The 17226-nt window shown below is 36.9% G+C and overlaps 1 protein-coding gene across 1 annotated transcript; it reads left to right on the forward strand.

Annotated features, from left to right (window-relative positions):
* LOC575501 (glutathione hydrolase 1 proenzyme) lies at nt 1–15609 on the forward strand. The gene is made up of 11 exons (XM_030992270.1): nt 1–216; nt 3999–4084; nt 5952–6086; nt 6567–6759; nt 8567–8727; nt 9247–9396; nt 10595–10731; nt 11487–11680; nt 12381–12621; nt 13047–13160; nt 14131–15609. The coding sequence occupies exons 1-11, from the start codon at nt 128–130 to the stop codon at nt 14275–14277; spliced, it is 1647 nt and encodes a 548-aa protein (XP_030848130.1). The 5' UTR covers nt 1–127; the 3' UTR covers nt 14278–15609.
* Nucleotides 15610–17226: the final 1617 nt, after the last annotated feature.

The following is a 17226-nucleotide window of genomic DNA, read 5'->3' on the forward strand; positions in this document are numbered from 1 at the left end:
AGAGCGGAAGTCATGGGAGCTGTGCCTTGCGTTCCTCCTCACCCTCGTGTTGCTGTTCGGCGTCATTGCCTGTTTCGTCTTCCCGTTGGTCATCAAACCCGGAGACAAGGAGCACAGCACTCATACTATGACGCCGACATCGGGGCCCGATGTCGGGTACCGGTTCGACCACGGGGCAGTAGCCGCCGATGCTCAGATCTGCTCGCAAGTCGGCAGGTGTGTTGACGATTTTGTTTTTTCCCCAACAATCATGACTTGTATCAAGTAATTCTCTTTCCCATTTTGTTTCCTCTTCAGGGGTGACACTATGTATTTAAAAAAATGAATACTACGGAAGGGGGCGTATGTACTTACAAATTGCCGACCGAACATTGGCACCATTTCGAAACACTGGGGCCATAATGAAAGGGACTGGAGTTTTTGAAATCTATAAAGTCCTGTTGCAATTTCGTTACACAAATATTCTTTCTATTGCTCAACTAATCTCTTATTTCCATTCCCTACTGATTGTCATTCGGAAGTAAACATTAACCTGTTTTCAATTCGAATTTTGACTGAAATTTAAAAAAAAAATGATAGTAACAAAGATTTTGCTGAAAACTTGAAGGGCGTTAACACTGTGTAAAGTGGTCTGCAATAAAAACAAGCTTGGCTCTCATCCCGTTCTTAGGGTTTTTCGTTTGTCACGTCGACATAGTCGACGTCTAATATGTGACGTCATTTCCGCGATCTACGCATGCGTCGGGTCGTCTGGCGTCGTCAGGCCACATTTGCGAACCCGTTCATCGATGATTTGAGGTTCGTCAGAAAACTAGTGACCCGTCGTCAGAATGACGTCATCTTGCTACATCGCAGCGTAAATCAGAAAGTAAAAACAGAAAGAGAAAGTGATAGAATGATTAAAAAAACAAAGAATAACATAAGAAAAGGTGATAGAAGGAAGAAACAAAGAATAACATAAGGAAAGACAGAAAAAAAAGTGATAGAATGATAAAAACAAAGAATAACATAAGAGAAGATGATAGAAGGAAAAAACAAAGGCTAACATAAGGAAAGACAGAAAGAGAAGGTGACAGAAGGGAAAAAACAAAGAATAACATAAAGAAAGACTGAAGAGAAAGTGTAAGAAGGAAAAAAACAAAGAATAACATAAAGAAAGACAGAAAGAGAAGGTGAAAGAAGGAAAAAACAAAGAATAACATAAGGAAAGACAGAAAGAGAAGGTGAAAGAAGGAAAAAAAACAAAGAATAACATAAGGAAAGACAGAAAGAGAAGGTGAAAGAAGTGAAAAACAAAGAATAACATAAGGAAAGACAGAAAGAGAAAGTGAAGGAAGGAAAAAACAAAGAATAACATAAGGAAAGACAGAAAGAGAAGTGAAAGAAGAAAAAACAAAGAATAACATAAGGAAAGACAGAAAGAGAAGGTGAAAGAAGGAAAAAAACAAAAAATAACATAAGGAAAGACAGAAAGAGAAGGTGAAAGAAGGGAAAAAACAAAGAATAACATAAGGAAAGACAGAAAGAGAAAGTGAAAGAAGGAAAAAACAAAGAATAACATAAAGAAAGACAGAAAGAGAAGGTGAAAGAAGGAAAAAACAAAGAATAACATAAGGAAAGACAGAAAGAGAAGGTGAAAGAAGGAAAAAAAAAGAATAACATAAGGAAAGACAGGAAGAGAAGGTGAAAGAAGTGAAAACAAAGAATAACATATGGAAAGACAGAAAGAGAAAGTGAAGGAAGGAAAAAACAAAGAATAACATAAGGAAAGACAGAAAGAGAAGGTGAAAGAAGGAAAAAAACAAAGAATAACATAAGGAAAGACAGAAAGAGAAGGTGAAAGAAGGGAAAAAACAAAGAATAACATAAGGAAAGACTAAAGAGAAAGTAAAAGAAGGAAAAAACAAAGAATAACATAAGGAAAGACAGAAAGAGAAGGTGAAAGAAGGAAAAAACAAAGAATAACATAAGGAAAGACAGAAAGAGAAGGTGAAAGAAGGAAAAAACAAAGAATAACATAAGGAAAGACTGAAAGAGAAAGTGAAAGAAGGAAAAAACAAAGAATAACATAAGGAAAGACAGAAAGAGAAGGTGAAAGAAGGAAAAAACAAAGAATAACATAAGGAAAGACAGAAAGAGAAGGTGAAAGAAGGAAAAAACAAAGAATAACATAAGGAAAGACTGAAGAGAAAGTAAAAGAAGGAAAAAACAAAGAATAACATAAGAAAAGACAGAAAGAGAAGGTGAAAGAAGGAAAAAACAAAGAATAACATAAGGAAATACAAAAAGAGAAAATGATAGAATGATAACAACAACAATAACATTAGGAAAGACAGAAAGAGAAAATGATAAAGAATAGACAATGGAAAGATAGAAGAGAAGATGGAAGAAGGAAAAACAAAGAATATCATAAGAAAAATAGAGAGAGTATAATAGAATAATAAACATAGAACAAAATAAGAAGTGAAAGAAGGAGAAATTGAATAAGCGCGTGCGGGGCCATTACGTCATCGTGTAGAGAACGTGTGTCGACTTAAAATGAAAAGGGTTATAAGGTAGTGAACAGGACGGGTGTCTGACATCAATTCGCATCGTTAGAGGACGTGAACGCCGTCCTCGTCCACACAAACGAAAAGCCCCTCTTATTAAGAGGGCGGTAAACCTGAGAATTGTCAATAAAATAAGTGTTACGGTTTTGTTAGCCTAACTTGTGGTATATGAGTAGAATGCTGAACAAAACACACAATAAAAAAATACTAGGATTTTCAGCTCTATAATGTGTTGGAATAGGCAATGATAGGTATATAGTTACTTTGTCTCAACCGACCGATTCATTTGAAACTTTGACCCTATATTAACTTTTTGGTTCGTCTGTTTGTTTGTTTGTTTGTCTGCTTATGTGTTTGTTTTTGTTTATTTATATGTGTGCGTAAGTGTGTGTGTTCCAATAGATCTTTCTCTATTTCTCATTAGGAATCGTTATTGATAACATAGCTACATTTATATGATTCAGTATTTAAAAAAAAAACTTCTCTTGATAAACCTAAGGCTACCATAAGATTAGGTTTATTACCAACCAATGCTGAATAGAGATAGAAAAATACACAAGCCTTTTTTTTTCTTTTTTTGGTAATGCGTTTAAAGAATTGAAAATGGTAATTTGACCATGGAAGTGAACTTTGACCTCAAAATTCCAGAAGTTTCAGAAGTGTCATATTAATCTTTGATACCATTCAATGTTTCCATGATGTATGATAAAAGAGTACTGTTTAATGATATTTGTTTTAATGAATATAAATAATCTTTATGTATACCCCCTTAAAGGTGAAGTTGAGTTCAGGGGGGGTTTTCACTAAAGCCCTAAAACTTTACCTTTAAAAGTAATACAAAGTTTTGGCTGCATGGTGTACTTGCTCTTGTACCAATGGGAAAGAAATTGCAAACTTAAAGATGAAGTTGAGTTCTGGTCATGCGATTGCATTGTGAAAGAAACGGTGTGGAATCGACCAGAAAAGCTTGATCATCTAGAATATAAGAATTTGTGTGTATTGCAAGGTTCTGGAATCATCAAAATGATAAGAAATTTGGCCAAGTCTTGGTAAAGTTACAAACACTTGCACAGAAAGATGTATATGGGACTACACGAACACGTGGCGTAAAAAGCCGTCCCCCCCCCCCCCCCCCGATTTTTACGATGTTACATGCATATTTAGAATATGAAGGCATTTGAAGAGCCATGCTTTTCAGGGAACATGTCTTAACTGATGTTCTTCCACACTTGCATAATAAGAATGAGTAATGCTCACAAATTATTTTTCACCTCTTCCCAGAACTCATCCTTCTCTTTAAAGAATGTTGACAATGTTAATCTTTTGGTTTTCCCTTAGATTGATACTTTAAAATCATTCTAAATGCGAAATTGGAAGTTTAACTCACATACCCTGGCTAAAGTATGCACAAATATTGAAATTTGTGCCATTGGTGTTTTTCCTTTCCAGAGACCTTTTGCAAGATGGCGGGTCGGCAGTAGACGCAGCAATCGCAGCCATGCTCTGTATTGGTGCTGTTCATCCTTCAAGTGCAGGTGGGGAAACAAAAAGTTTTTAATTTTTAAGCTTTGAAATCCCTTCTTTTAAAATCAAATGAACACAAATTAACAATGGAGAAAGCAATCGAAATGCCCTGTAAGCACGAGGTTTTTGATGCGATTGTCATAACAATACCGAATTCATATAAAAGGTTACCTAATATCATTAGAAGTTCAATTTGAAGTTGAATAATCATAACCTACGTAAAATACCTATTACAAGAGAGAGAGAGAGAGCGAGAGAGAGATGGGGGTAGAAGAAGAAGAAGAAGAAGAAAAAGAAGAAGAAGAAGGAGAAGAAGAGGATGAAGAAGAAGAGAAGGGGAAGAGGAGGAGGAGGAAGAGGAAGCGTCACGTACAAGAGTGTTGTTGATGAACTACCTACAATATTATATAATCTTTATGGTCAGTTAGACATTGGTATCGTCGATTGATAACAACATTTTGTTCACCCCAAAAAACAAACAAACATTACAGGAAAAGGGTAAACATTTACGCTATACGAATTTCATCGTACAAAAATGAAATTAAATATTTCTTAAACACAAGTAAATAGTGAGTGTGATAAGTGAATGGGGAAAAAACACTCTGATATTACAACTAGAGTGTTCGCTCAGTCGGCAGAGCGTCCGCCTCACAACCGGGAGGTCGTGGGTTCGATCCCCGGCCGCGTCATACCAAAAAGACGTTAAAAGATGGGAGTTGCTGCTACCTTGTTTGGCGTTCAACAATAAGGGATAAAGCAACGTCGATCTGGCGCTGCTCAGTGGCTGCCGGGCTCACGATCAATTGGGCAAAAAGAATTTTCATTTCGGTTTAATCAAATTTGGAGTAAAAAAGATTAGTATTATTATTATTATAAGCAAAAGTGTGGTGTGTAAGGGAAGTGGTATCTCATGTTATGGCTTTTGATCTTCCATTGCTGTCAACCGATCCATATTTTTGTCGTCAATTTCAGATTTACTTTTATTATGTGGTTTGCCAAGTCTGCAATTGAAAACTTTGAGGACCCCCTGTTTGTCTCCTTTCTGGATTGGAAGATTTTCTGAACCCCGTGTCGGCATTTTTGAATATTTGAGGATCTTTGTCCTTTAAATGGTATACTTTTTCTCCCTTGGGAAGGAAAATGAACTAGCAGCTATCATTTGCCACATAATGACAGGAAAAAATATACGGATTGGACGTTGTTTAGTCCACAACTTTTTCCACCCGATGTATTTCCAAGGGGGAGGCGCGGTGACTCGTAACCCCCGCTTCGAAACCAAGTCGATGCGCTTTAATGTCCTTTGGTAATGCTACGGTCACAAATGTCATTAGGCCTACGAACGGCTGCGAACGCCGTACGAACGATTTTCAGACAATGGAAATTCGGGATGACAACGGAAAACGGGGAGATTCGTACGAAATTATCGTTCGTACAAACCTTTGTGACCGTAGCATTAGGCATTAAGTCCCTCGAGGAGGATTTAAAGCCATCGGTCCCATGTTGGCTTACTTACAAGCACATCTATGATTGTATTAACAGTCGGGTAAAACCCAAGCAACCAAGCAACCAACCGATTTCTTACATTCCCCTGTTCATTTTAAAACATGATGATTATGATTGGAAATCATTCTTACGAAAAGGATTGAGTTTCACCTGATTACATTGACATAAAATTGCACTTTTATTCTATTTCTGTAATGTTTCGATGTTATATAATACCTTTTTAATGGAATGAACTTGAAACTTAAAAAAGACTGACATGAATATGCACATCGGCTAAATGAAGCGTGGCAAACTATTTGTGCATTACGGTTTTCAAAATGTAAATGATAACATTTTCCCCCGACTTTAATGAATAATGTTCTTTGAGCTATGTAGGGATAGGAGGTGGATTCTTTATGACTATCTACGAGCGAGAGAGCGGTATGACTCGGGTTATTGATGCCAGAGAAAGAGCCCCTTTTGCCGCCAACGAAACCATGTTCGTCGAACATCCCGAGCTGTCATTAGCAGGTGAACAAAATATTCCTTCAAGTGTACCCAGGCCCAACCACCAAATCAAAAATGTTGAGTATGAATAAAAAGCTTGAATGATAATGACGACTGCGTAATCAATAAATTAATTCGGAAAATGTTGTCCCCCTACCAACCAAACACTAAACATACGATAATGCCCCCCTTCCTCTCTCTCTCTCTCTCTCTCTCTCTCTCTTTCTATCTATATCTATCTATCTCTTTCTCTCCCCCTCCTTTCTCTATCTTTCTCTCTCACTCTCTCTCTCTCTATCTCTTAATCTCTCTCTCTCTCTCTCTCTCTCTCTCTTTTTCTCCGGCTTTCAGTCATCTCAATCTTAGCAGAACGCTTTCATTAAACATCTCTCTCACTATTCCTTCCGTTTTCTTTTCCTTACATTCTATTGAACTTACTAACCGCATTGTATTTTCTAAAGTTACTCATCCCTTTCTGCTTACCTACGAATTCTCGTCTTATAGGTGCATTAAGCATCGCGACACCGGGTGAACTCCATGGATACAAGCAAGCTCACGACCTCTACGGTGTACTGCCATGGAATCAACTTTTCCAACCCGCCATCTTGATTGCAGAGGAAGGATACCTGATCGATAACACCATGGCAGCTGATATCGTTTATAACGAAGACTACATCAGGGCAGATGAGGGCTTAAGGTATAGTAAAATATGCCTTTGGAAGATGACTTTTCAGAAATTGAAAAATAAAAAAATTAATAATTTAATTAACAATTTAAAGTATATGTTGTGGCACAACTTGTTAGGACACCTCGATCTATATGTAATGATATGGATATTCTCGTGTTTACGTTTTCCTCAAAGGTTCATTGACGTACATGTACAAGGCAAATTCCTGGTAGATTTCGATAGAACTATGTTTACAAACATACATGGTGAATTCCTTGTATGCTATTTTTAACACCTGTTCCGAGACGTTGCGCTCTTAATTTTGGCTCTACTTTTTCGGCTTGGCCGATTGGATTAGGTGTCGCTGGGCGTGTCGCCACAGTTGACTTAAATTTAATTAGGCAAATTCGGGAAATAGATTTGTATTACAATTGGAAGGGTTTTTCCTTGTTGGCGGGTCTGTTCACACTATCGAAATAGTATGATAGAGGAAGTGAGGAATAGAGATGCGGATCATCCGGAGCGCCTTATATCCGGGGGTAAATTCGCCAAGAAATATAGGACCTTTTAATATGGAAACTAATTATGGGTGGATTGATATTACGCAAAGCGTCTGTGTGACACGCCTCAATTTTTGGGAGGACGAGGCGTGTCAGTTCGGGGGGATAAAAACCGAGTTGCGTCTCTGGAGCGGGACCTCTTTTCCGTTACGATACCGACATGAGTTGCTAATTTGCTTCAGTTGGGTTGCCCAGCCCCAAAACATGAACTTCTTGATTTTATTAATTCTACGTTTATTTTAATAAATCTTCAACTCCAATCAAGAATTTGTTTTAGTGACTTTGATTTATCTTCGTTTTCTACACTTCAAGAACTAAAGTTATACTTTAACATTTTCTGAGTCGGTACTAGGCGGGGCGGCTTTGGCCACCGGGCCGTCTCGCCGTGGATCGCTTCATATACAAAAATAATATGAACATAGCATGATACAAGCGTCGAAGAAGAAAATAAATGAAGTATACAATATAAAATCCTATATCGAAAGGAAAAGCAAGCCATAAAACAACCACGATGGACAACTCTTTCAAATCTCAAAAGTAGTTCGTTGGAAGACAACTTTATTGTTCGAAAAATGAAATCGTTTTCGGAAGATTAATTTGATGGTTTCATTTTTGTAAATCACTGACACGAAGACGATTTAAAAAATGCAATTTGTGTCATTGGCGTAGATAGAGGGAGCATGGGTCACATGACCCTGATTGTATGGCAAAGAAGGACAATTTAGGAGAGGGAGAGACACTTTTAAAAATAATATGATAATGACTCCCGATACCGTGCAAGTCAAAAAAAAGTTTACACTCAGAAAATTGTCATTTATTTTAAAAGTCAGCTTTGAACGAAAGGTTATCATACGTGTTTTGAAAGAGTGTTTAAATCCCGAAACGTTTGGTATCATTTTTGTGCGGTATGTGCTCACGTTTGGATGAACAGGACGCATTGTTTGCGAGAGTGCAAAAAACGACTTGCGCAAAAGTATGCTCTTTGCAGAAGCAAAGTCACACACGAACAAAATAATGTTCTTTGATATTTATATTTGATATTTGATATGTTTGGCATGATTAATTTTGTTAGGGATGTCATTTGGATCTGCAAAGACAGAATTAATACCCAAATCCCAATAGTTTATTCAAACATCACATAAGCCGTTTGGCAATGTCTCCTGGTCGTCCAAGCGTGAACACATACCACACAAAAATGATACCAAATGATTTTTTTTGGTGCATTTTCTACACACTTTCGATAGAAATAATAATTTGATTCTTTGTTTGCCTGACAGCTCTCTTTTTGTCGACGGTGATGGTAATCTGAAGGCGGAGGGTGATCTGGTTATGAATCCTCTACTAGCGGCAACCTTGAGAAGACTTGCTAATGAAGGGGTTGATATATTCTACACGGGAGACATTGCTCAAACCCTGGTCGAAGAAACACAGAATATAGGTATTTTTTTGTTTATTTTATACAATTATCTTCAATGATCAACTAAATATCATATAAAAATGGTGGGAAGTAAAGAAAATTGAGTTTAAAGACCGTCTGCATTAGTTTTGCCAAGAGGGATTAGACCACCCAGCGTGTTCACTGGCAGGTGGTTATCTCATCAAATCAGCTCTCAATTATTAACATAAGAAAAAGTGGATCATGGGGGACCAGCGGTTACCGATTAGGCATTGTTTGCTATATAGAGGGCGCAAGTAGCTACAAGTAGTGCAGTCCTGCTTTAAAAGAATAGAGTTATTGCAGACATGTCTTCCTACGAGGCTCTGGTGAATTGTGAATAAACAAGTCAATGTTTTGTCCGAGGGACAGGTTTTACGGGGTAGTTTGTCCGGATGACAGTAAGTTGCCCGACAGTCCAGTGATGGGTATAGTTGTCCTAGCATCCATCTCATAACCTGCTTCTGTTTTTGTAAATGTTTCAGATTGAAATAAATTATACCGTTATATTCTACTTTGCAGGAGGTATCCTCACCCTGGCAGACATGTCATCTTACGACGCCCTGGTGAAAGAACCGTTACAGGTCAACGTGTTTGGTGATCTCACTGCTTTCACAGCCCCACCCCCTTCCAGTGGCGTCGTGGCCCAAATGATTATGAATATTATGGATGGTAAGGTTTATTCAATTCAATTCAATAAGGGAGTTTACAGATAGCACATGGTACAAAATAAAATGACCCCAAATATCCACGGATCTTTTACACATGGAGAAGTTCCACTTTGAGCATCTTAGAATAATAACTGCCAAAGTCCTAGATGTGCTTCATGAATACCTTTTGTTTGACCTCTTGAAAAGAATACTTCCACCTGCGTATCATAGAATGTACCGTTGGTGCATAAATGAATAATGTTACATAACTTTCATGAGCGCATATCCAGTATTCATCTCTGTGGGTTTTACCATTTTGGTACAAATGACCTTTATCTGCCCATGCGCAGATTGTATCTGTAAACTCCCTTATTCAATTCAGTTTAATTCAATTCAATTCAATTCGATGTATTTATTTGTGCAGTGTAAGTTCAACATGGATACTTTTGTTTCTCACAAAATGTAAAACAAAGGCTGAGACAAAGTTTACAAAGAACATAAATAGGATACAAAATATGGAAACATTTTGGTGACGACAAAATAATAATCATGATATTAATTTTCGTTTGGTTATGAATTGATTCGTTTCCTTAAATTACCTAATTTATCTGTTTTCACGCATATTTATAAATGAACATTTATTTTTGTTAATTCTTATATCTTCGGCAACTGATAGCTTTTCATTTAATAGAAATATCAGGTAAATAAAAGTTTACTATATAAAAGTGGCCTTTATGAGACAGTTGATTAATAAAAGATGACGCAACGACTAACTGAGTGATCAGACTGCTTCCGAATCCTTTAGGATAATTAAATGTTAAAAACATAAAGCAGGATAAAATTGCACAACTTGAAAACATATTTCAGCCTCAGAACTTAAATGTAATTGAGTTTATTTCATGCCCTCGAAGAAAATCGGTTTAGATCATGGATTTTCAGGGGCTACAGGATAGTGTTGGACAGGTTAAACGGAATGTTTCTCTTAATTCATTCACCCTGATTACACAAAGTTGACTATGTCATGATCGCAAAGACTTTCGAGAAATCACCTCAAAGCCAATCTCAATACCCTTTTGCATATCCCAAAGAATTCATTTTCGGATTAAGTAATAATGCGATAAATATCAACTCTTTATAAGACGAGGCACAGGTATTGAAAGTGCTTTGAAGTGGATTTCTCGAAAGTTTATACGATCGCGTTCGTTGTTCTTTCGGCATAGAATACAGCTATGCAGCTGAAGATGTATCGACGATGGAGGGAGAAACACTGTTGTATCATCGTTTCATTGAAGCAACAAAGTTTGCCTTTGCCAAGAGGGCGCAGCTTGGAGATACAGAATACGAACCGGTTCAAGATGTAAGAGAGCATTTATCATGTCTTAATTTTATCTTTATCATTGTAAACAGCCATCGAGGTAACAGGTTGGAACGTATGCACAAAGTGTGGACATCCCGGGAGACTTCGTAAAATTGACAATTCATGAGACCGAAGGCCCGCGAAATCAAAGTTTTTGTTTCGTGGACCTTGTGACAACAATTTGGAAGGTTCATGAGACCGAACTATCTTCAGTCCGGTCCACCCCCTCATGGACTGTAGCCATTCTAATTAGAAAACTCTCGAACCATGTTCTCCCAAAGACGATGTCACCTTAAGTAAACATGTGTTGTGTCACAAGGACATTTTACAGAGGTTCTTGCATTTGTTTTTACTTGTACCTCGCTTGAATTAATTTATAATTAAGAAAAATTACGGGGGGGGGACCCCTGGTTCACACCCTCTAGTACCGCTACTGGAGCTGAAGAAATGCAACATTTGCAAATAGGTACAAAATATATATGATAACACTATCTACATAAACTTTTTAGATTTAAGTGGAGAATGATGACTAATTTTGAATAAATTCCCATTTACGTTTTCATAATGGAAAAACAGGGATTATGTTTAACATCTGAAATATCTTTTCCGACACTTCTTTTGAATCTGTGATTCATTTTCCCCTGTCCTTTGACAATCCGTTTATCGACAAGATCACGTTGCAAAGAGACAACAAGATTATGAAGATGTTTGAACCCTTTTATTTTCACTATATGACTTTGAACCACTTTGTACAGCTGATTGGGAATATGACGTCAGACGATGTGGCTTCTCTGATTCGCCAAACTATCAATGACGTGAGGGTGACGTACGATAACGTCACACAATACGACACGCCCTTTGCAAACACCTTTGATGAGGGTACGTCACATCTGTCCGTAATCGCGCCGAATGGAGGTGCTGTGGCAATGACGAGTACAGTCAATAATGGGTAAGCTAGAAACAGAATACGATCGCGTAGACTTTCAAGAAATCAACTCGAGGAGAAATCTAATGCCACGTCGTATTGCCTATATAAATCATTATGATCATGATTATGTAACACATTTCGTTGCAATGTTCGCACATGTCATAAGGTGACGAACAGGCCTATATAAATCGCCGTAAGTTGGTGGAAGGGCGTCACGATATCTTCAGTCCTCAGTTTTCCAAATTTACCGACAAGAGTGAAAAAGCGTTGGTAAATTTGTCAAATTCGCATATATATGTTGAAAAAACTTAAATACAATTTTAAAAAAAAAGTAATTTCTTATATGAAATGTGTCGTCAGGAAACCTCTGATGGGGGTCGTCACACTCCCATTTCCGGCGATGCTCCAGGGCGAGTAAAAATGAAATTCTGAGTTTAGAAACGTGAGAAAGAAAGGAATTGACAACTCAAAAGACGAAATAGAAAAGAAATGCAAAAAGAAACATTAGACGGATTGGATGAGGATGAATAGAAATAAAATAAAATAAAAACTGACGAGATGAGAAAAGTAGTTTGATCTGATGTTTCGACTATGTTGGCATCAGTTTAACTTGGGTTAATCTAGAAAAGCAGGGGAATGGGGGGGGGGGGGTGGGGTCAACTCAAAATTTGTATCTTAATGGTGTTGTATGTATTTCACAATACCATCCTTTTTACGGCAGATTTGGATCGAAGTTCATGTCGCCGACGACTGGTGTCGTGCTCAACAACCAGATGGACAGTTTCTCGACTCCGGGACTTCGAAACTCGGACGGCATCGCGCCATCTTCTCCAAATTTTATCAAGCCTGGAAAACGTCCCATGTCATCGATGAGTCCTACCATTCTATTGGCTGAAAACGGTGACGTCAGACTGGCTTTGGGGGCGTCAGGTAGCTCGCGAATGATCACTTCAATCTCATTGGTAAGATTTTCAGTGTATCAAGATCAAATTAACAACGATCGATAACTTCATAAATGCTCATCTTTTCAACTTCCATAAGTAACCTCATTTTTATGCATTTTATTTTAATTATTGCATAGTTTCTAGATAAACACAACCCGAAACCAAACATTTACAATAATCCCCGGCCATTATCTTAACGCTAACCCTACCTGATGCACTCGGCACTGTATATGCAAACGGTTGCAACTTAGCTACATTATGTACATTACGTTGTGGCTACAACGGATTGCAATAAGCATGCACCACGCAAGTAACTAAAGGAGACCAATTACCTTGAACTTCCATCAGAGTATTTTAAAGATTAATATTTCTGTTTGATAGACATAGAAATATAATTTATGTCGGTCTGTAAGTGGATATATTATTTTCATGTGTTATAATAGGTTAGCTTGCGAACTCAACGTTTTGATGAGGACCTTCGTGACGTCATCAATCAACGTAGACTCCACCATCAGTTGTCTCCAAATTACATCCAATATGAGGAAGGATTTAGTGAGGTAAGTGATGAAGTGATTTGAAAGCATTACCATTGTTTCTTCATTAATTTTAGTGGAACGTTATTGATTTATAAAGGATGTGGTAGATTTTTCCGACCGTTTACCGTTTTAAAAGTTGCGTATTTCCAGCAGTTTATTCATAAATTAATCATCTTTGAATTAGTGCCCCATTATTATGTTACATCTCTACTCTAAAACAGAAATATCACAATCAGTTTTTTATCAATTTGCATTGCTATCATCAAATTATGAGCCTACACATGATTCAAGATGACCGTTATTCTCTTCATGCATGCAGGCGAATAGAAATCTCTCTTTCTTTTGTTGCGAGTTATACATGTATTAGGAATGACGGTCAAGTCCACTCTAAATTATGGCGCACTCCACTAGCGGTTGAGTTACTCTTTTGAGAGTGACTTTCATTATTTTTAGCGTGGATTTTCACCCCGAACGGAAATGACCCCCCCCCCTCCCTCCCCCCTCCCCAAAGAAGTGGGGTTTTACTCCAGACCTGCAGATGTAGATAATATGCCTAATTCTAGGCCTTTGCTGTCAGTTTATTACCGATAGGGTCCTGCCAAATCGTTTCAGATAGTACAATAAGTACACTAATGGGAGTAGAACACATTCAATTCAAATTGCTTTTGATGATTAACTTACTCTGTTCACATTGATGTGTATCTCACATTGTTTGTAGGTTTATTTGCACTTTTTGTTTTGTTTAATATGTAATTGTTTATCAGTCTACTTTGTTTGTTATTGCGCTCAGAGACTTTTGGTAGTAAGCGCTGTATAAGTAACGTTTGTATTATTATTACTATTAATGAAAGTATGGACCCGTATCGGACAAAGGTCTGATGCAAACACTTTTTTAACCGGAAAATTCTTCATCAATAATTCGAATTTGATGCCTACCCATATGGAATTATTTTCATAACAAAATCTTCTTATAAATCACTGTTTATTTCAGGAAATTTTGTCGAGATTGGAGAACAAAGGCCATGAAACTTGCCTTCAAACAAGATATGCTGTCGTTCAGGCCATCCTACGCAGTCGCGAGGGCTCCCTCTACGCTTTCTCTGATCCAAGAAAAGGAGGAATCGCAGCTGGCTTTTAAGACATTATTATGCACAAAAATATATATCAAATCAGTATTATGAAGAAGCCGTGCAGCTAAGTATAGCCATTGCACTTTGATAGTAAAAACCGATTGAGCAGGGTTGCCCTCTTTGTTAAAGAATATTAACTTTAGGCATGGTTGTATATTTCCACTTTGTTTTGTTCTTTTAACTCTTTTATCTTTTCTTTCTTCTTCTTCTTCTTCTTTTCCTCCTTCCATTTCTTCTTCTTTTCCCTTCTTTCCCGTATCCTCTTATATGAATTTTCCATTGTCGCTTTCTACTACTTGTTTCTATACCTTCCCCCTCTCTGCCTTTACTCTTCCTCGTTAAATCTCTCCCACTCTTAATTTCAATAAGTTACATTTTGCAAACGGTACTCATTACTTTTCAGTTTTACTCTCGATATTTTCCACCACATACACTTGCTCCGTTTATTGCTTACTTCCGTCCTTCTTCTTTCACGTGATTTCAGTAGAACTATGTTACTTTATGCTATTTAATTCAGATTTCTTTCTAATTTGTGTTTCCATATTCTCGTATTTATACTGATTTATTTTTCAAATTCAATATGTCATGTTATGCTATGTTATATATTATATTATATGTTATTCATTTTGTTTGTAACCTTTTGTAATTCGGCTAAACGCCGCGATGACATTTTTGTTTGAAATAAACCATTTTGAATTGAATTGAATTTCACAGCAAAAATGCTATACTAGTACAGTAAGCTTTATGAGATAACTTGTTTATGTTTAGCACAAGGCTAAACTGCCGATAGGTCTGTTTTAAAGCAGATTCAACGTTGTTGTTTTTGGTATAATAAAACCTGTTTGTCTTAATAAAGAAGGGCTTTAATCGAATACTTTTCCAAAGAGTTAACAACATTCTGGCCCCATCAGGTCTCATGAAATGACTAAAAATGTTATAGTCCATTATTTAAGACAACTGTTCTGTATTCAATATCATTTCGCACAGGGTATATGAGGCATATAGGCCTGTAAAACTTTTCTTCATTTTACCGAAATAAAGTTTAAAGAACTTAAATGTTTTCTGGGAATAGGTCCATGCGATGTTGCACATTTTTTTTCTTCGGGTGCTAATGGAAAGGAATTACATATTCTAAATGGGGTACGCCCGTACGGGTAAATTATTGTCCCCCTCCCCTCATGTACCCGCCACTAGTTGAGTTATGGAACATGATTATAGGCTTGTTTCATTTCTTTTATTTATTTACTTATTCTGAATACATATAATACGAATCAATATTATACTAAAACATTATCAAATAAAGAAAATGTAAACTTATTTCAAAGAGAACTGGCCAGGGCTCCAAATTGAGCGGAGCTTGATGCGTTATGAGCCCTGACAAATAAGTACAAGGGGGGGGGGGGGACATAATAGGGGGTTCCTGGCGATGCATACGTACAGCAAAGAGAATAGAATGATTGACAGAGACTGAAGGGTGATTGGTAGAGAAAGAGAGGGGGAGAGAAAGAGAGAGAGGGAGAGAAAGAGAGAGAGAGAAAGAGAAAGGGAGAGATAGAGAGAGAGAAAGGGAGAGAGAGAGAGAGAAAGGGAGAGAGAGAGGGGGGAGGGGTGGTACATAGTGTTATTTATTTTCGGGAATAGCAACGACGAATCAGAAGACCGATTCATTACGACAGTAATTGTATAATCTGTTGAAATAAAATAAATTCTTAATTTTTTATTCTGTAACTTAAACGTTTAGTAAGTGGCTTATTTTGTTAATGTCGTATAACCTAAACTTTTGCATGATCAGCAAAATGAGAAGATTTGTTATACATTCAGTATGTTAAATTTTGAAATATAACAAATGAGTATTCTGTCCAATCGAATTTTTTAATTGTTATTGTGATACGTCTTGTTTGGTGAATATCAAAACCTTCGCAACTATTATCGAAAAATCAACTCAAGGGCAATTTTAATCCCCTATTGTATTTCCTACAGAAATCATGTTCATATAATATTACGTCATTGTCATGTTCGTACATTTGTATATAGGCGACATACAAGGCTGTTTTCTAAAATGTAACAACATTTTAATGCATGCTTCCTTTTGAAGTGCCAATAAAAATTATTTCATTCACCGGTTTCAAATACATATGTAATTTTATTTCAATAATCAGAATGAAAAACTGCATATAATTGTTGTTAGGTAGGGAAAGCCATCATGTGTGTCCTATCTAGCAACAAATACTGTACTGTATGAAATTCGAATTCCGAATTCTGAACAGTTGAATGAAATAATTTGTATCAGGCACTTCACAAGGACGTATGCATTAAATTTGGTTACATTACGAAAATGGCCTATTGCTTTACGTTGATTGTTGATAGTTGCTTTCGTGTTATCATTCAAATGCGGTAGACAGGGACGTATTCATCAACAATTTGTACAATATCATCATTACATTTAAATAGAGGCTGTCATTTAAAACACAATTCTGCAATGATTTTCAAAGCAAATGTGTTTGAAGTCGAATATTGATGAAAGAATACATTTATGTTTTCTGCGTACAACAAATTAGGCCTATATTCTTTTATCAACATTTTTCTTCAAACATAATATATATTTTTTTTTTTCGTGGGGAGGGGGGGGACCTTTGCAGAAGTGTGTCTTGAATGACACCCGCTTTCACATAATGATACAATGTAAATGAAATCGTGCGTTCAAATTTTGGCGAATTTGGGGCTCCCAACACTTTAGAGGGCTTTAAAGAAAGTGCATGAATATTATCAGTAACAACGGTCAACAGTGATTATAGTCTTATAATGAACAACCTGAATTTCAAAAAATTTCTGTTTTTTTTTTTAAGTCTGGAAATGTAAAAGTCCAAATGCAACGACTAAACATTGTAAAGAAATTAAATAATAGCTTAAATTTCTTTGCTCTGAACCCTCCCTTCAATGCCATAATGTGTAGCCAT

The sequence above is a fragment of the Strongylocentrotus purpuratus genome, unplaced genomic scaffold, assembly GCF_000002235.5.
Source record: "Strongylocentrotus purpuratus isolate Spur 01 unplaced genomic scaffold, Spur_5.0 spur5_scaffold_2, whole genome shotgun sequence".
In the NCBI taxonomy this organism is placed as follows: domain Eukaryota; kingdom Metazoa; phylum Echinodermata; class Echinoidea; order Camarodonta; family Strongylocentrotidae; genus Strongylocentrotus; species Strongylocentrotus purpuratus.

Bases quoted from the DNA above. Each gene is read 5' to 3' on its own strand.
- LOC575501 (XM_030992270.1), top strand. From the start codon at position 128: ATGACGCCGACATCGGGGCCCGATGTCGGGTACCGGTTCGACCACGGG. The intron at 4,085-5,951 runs GTGGGGAAACAA...TGAGCTATGTAG, and splicing joins TGTTCATCCTTCAAGTGCAG to GGATAGGAGGTGGATTCTTT. The intron at 8,728-9,246 runs GTATTTTTTTGT...TCTACTTTGCAG, and splicing joins CGAAGAAACACAGAATATAG to GAGGTATCCTCACCCTGGCA.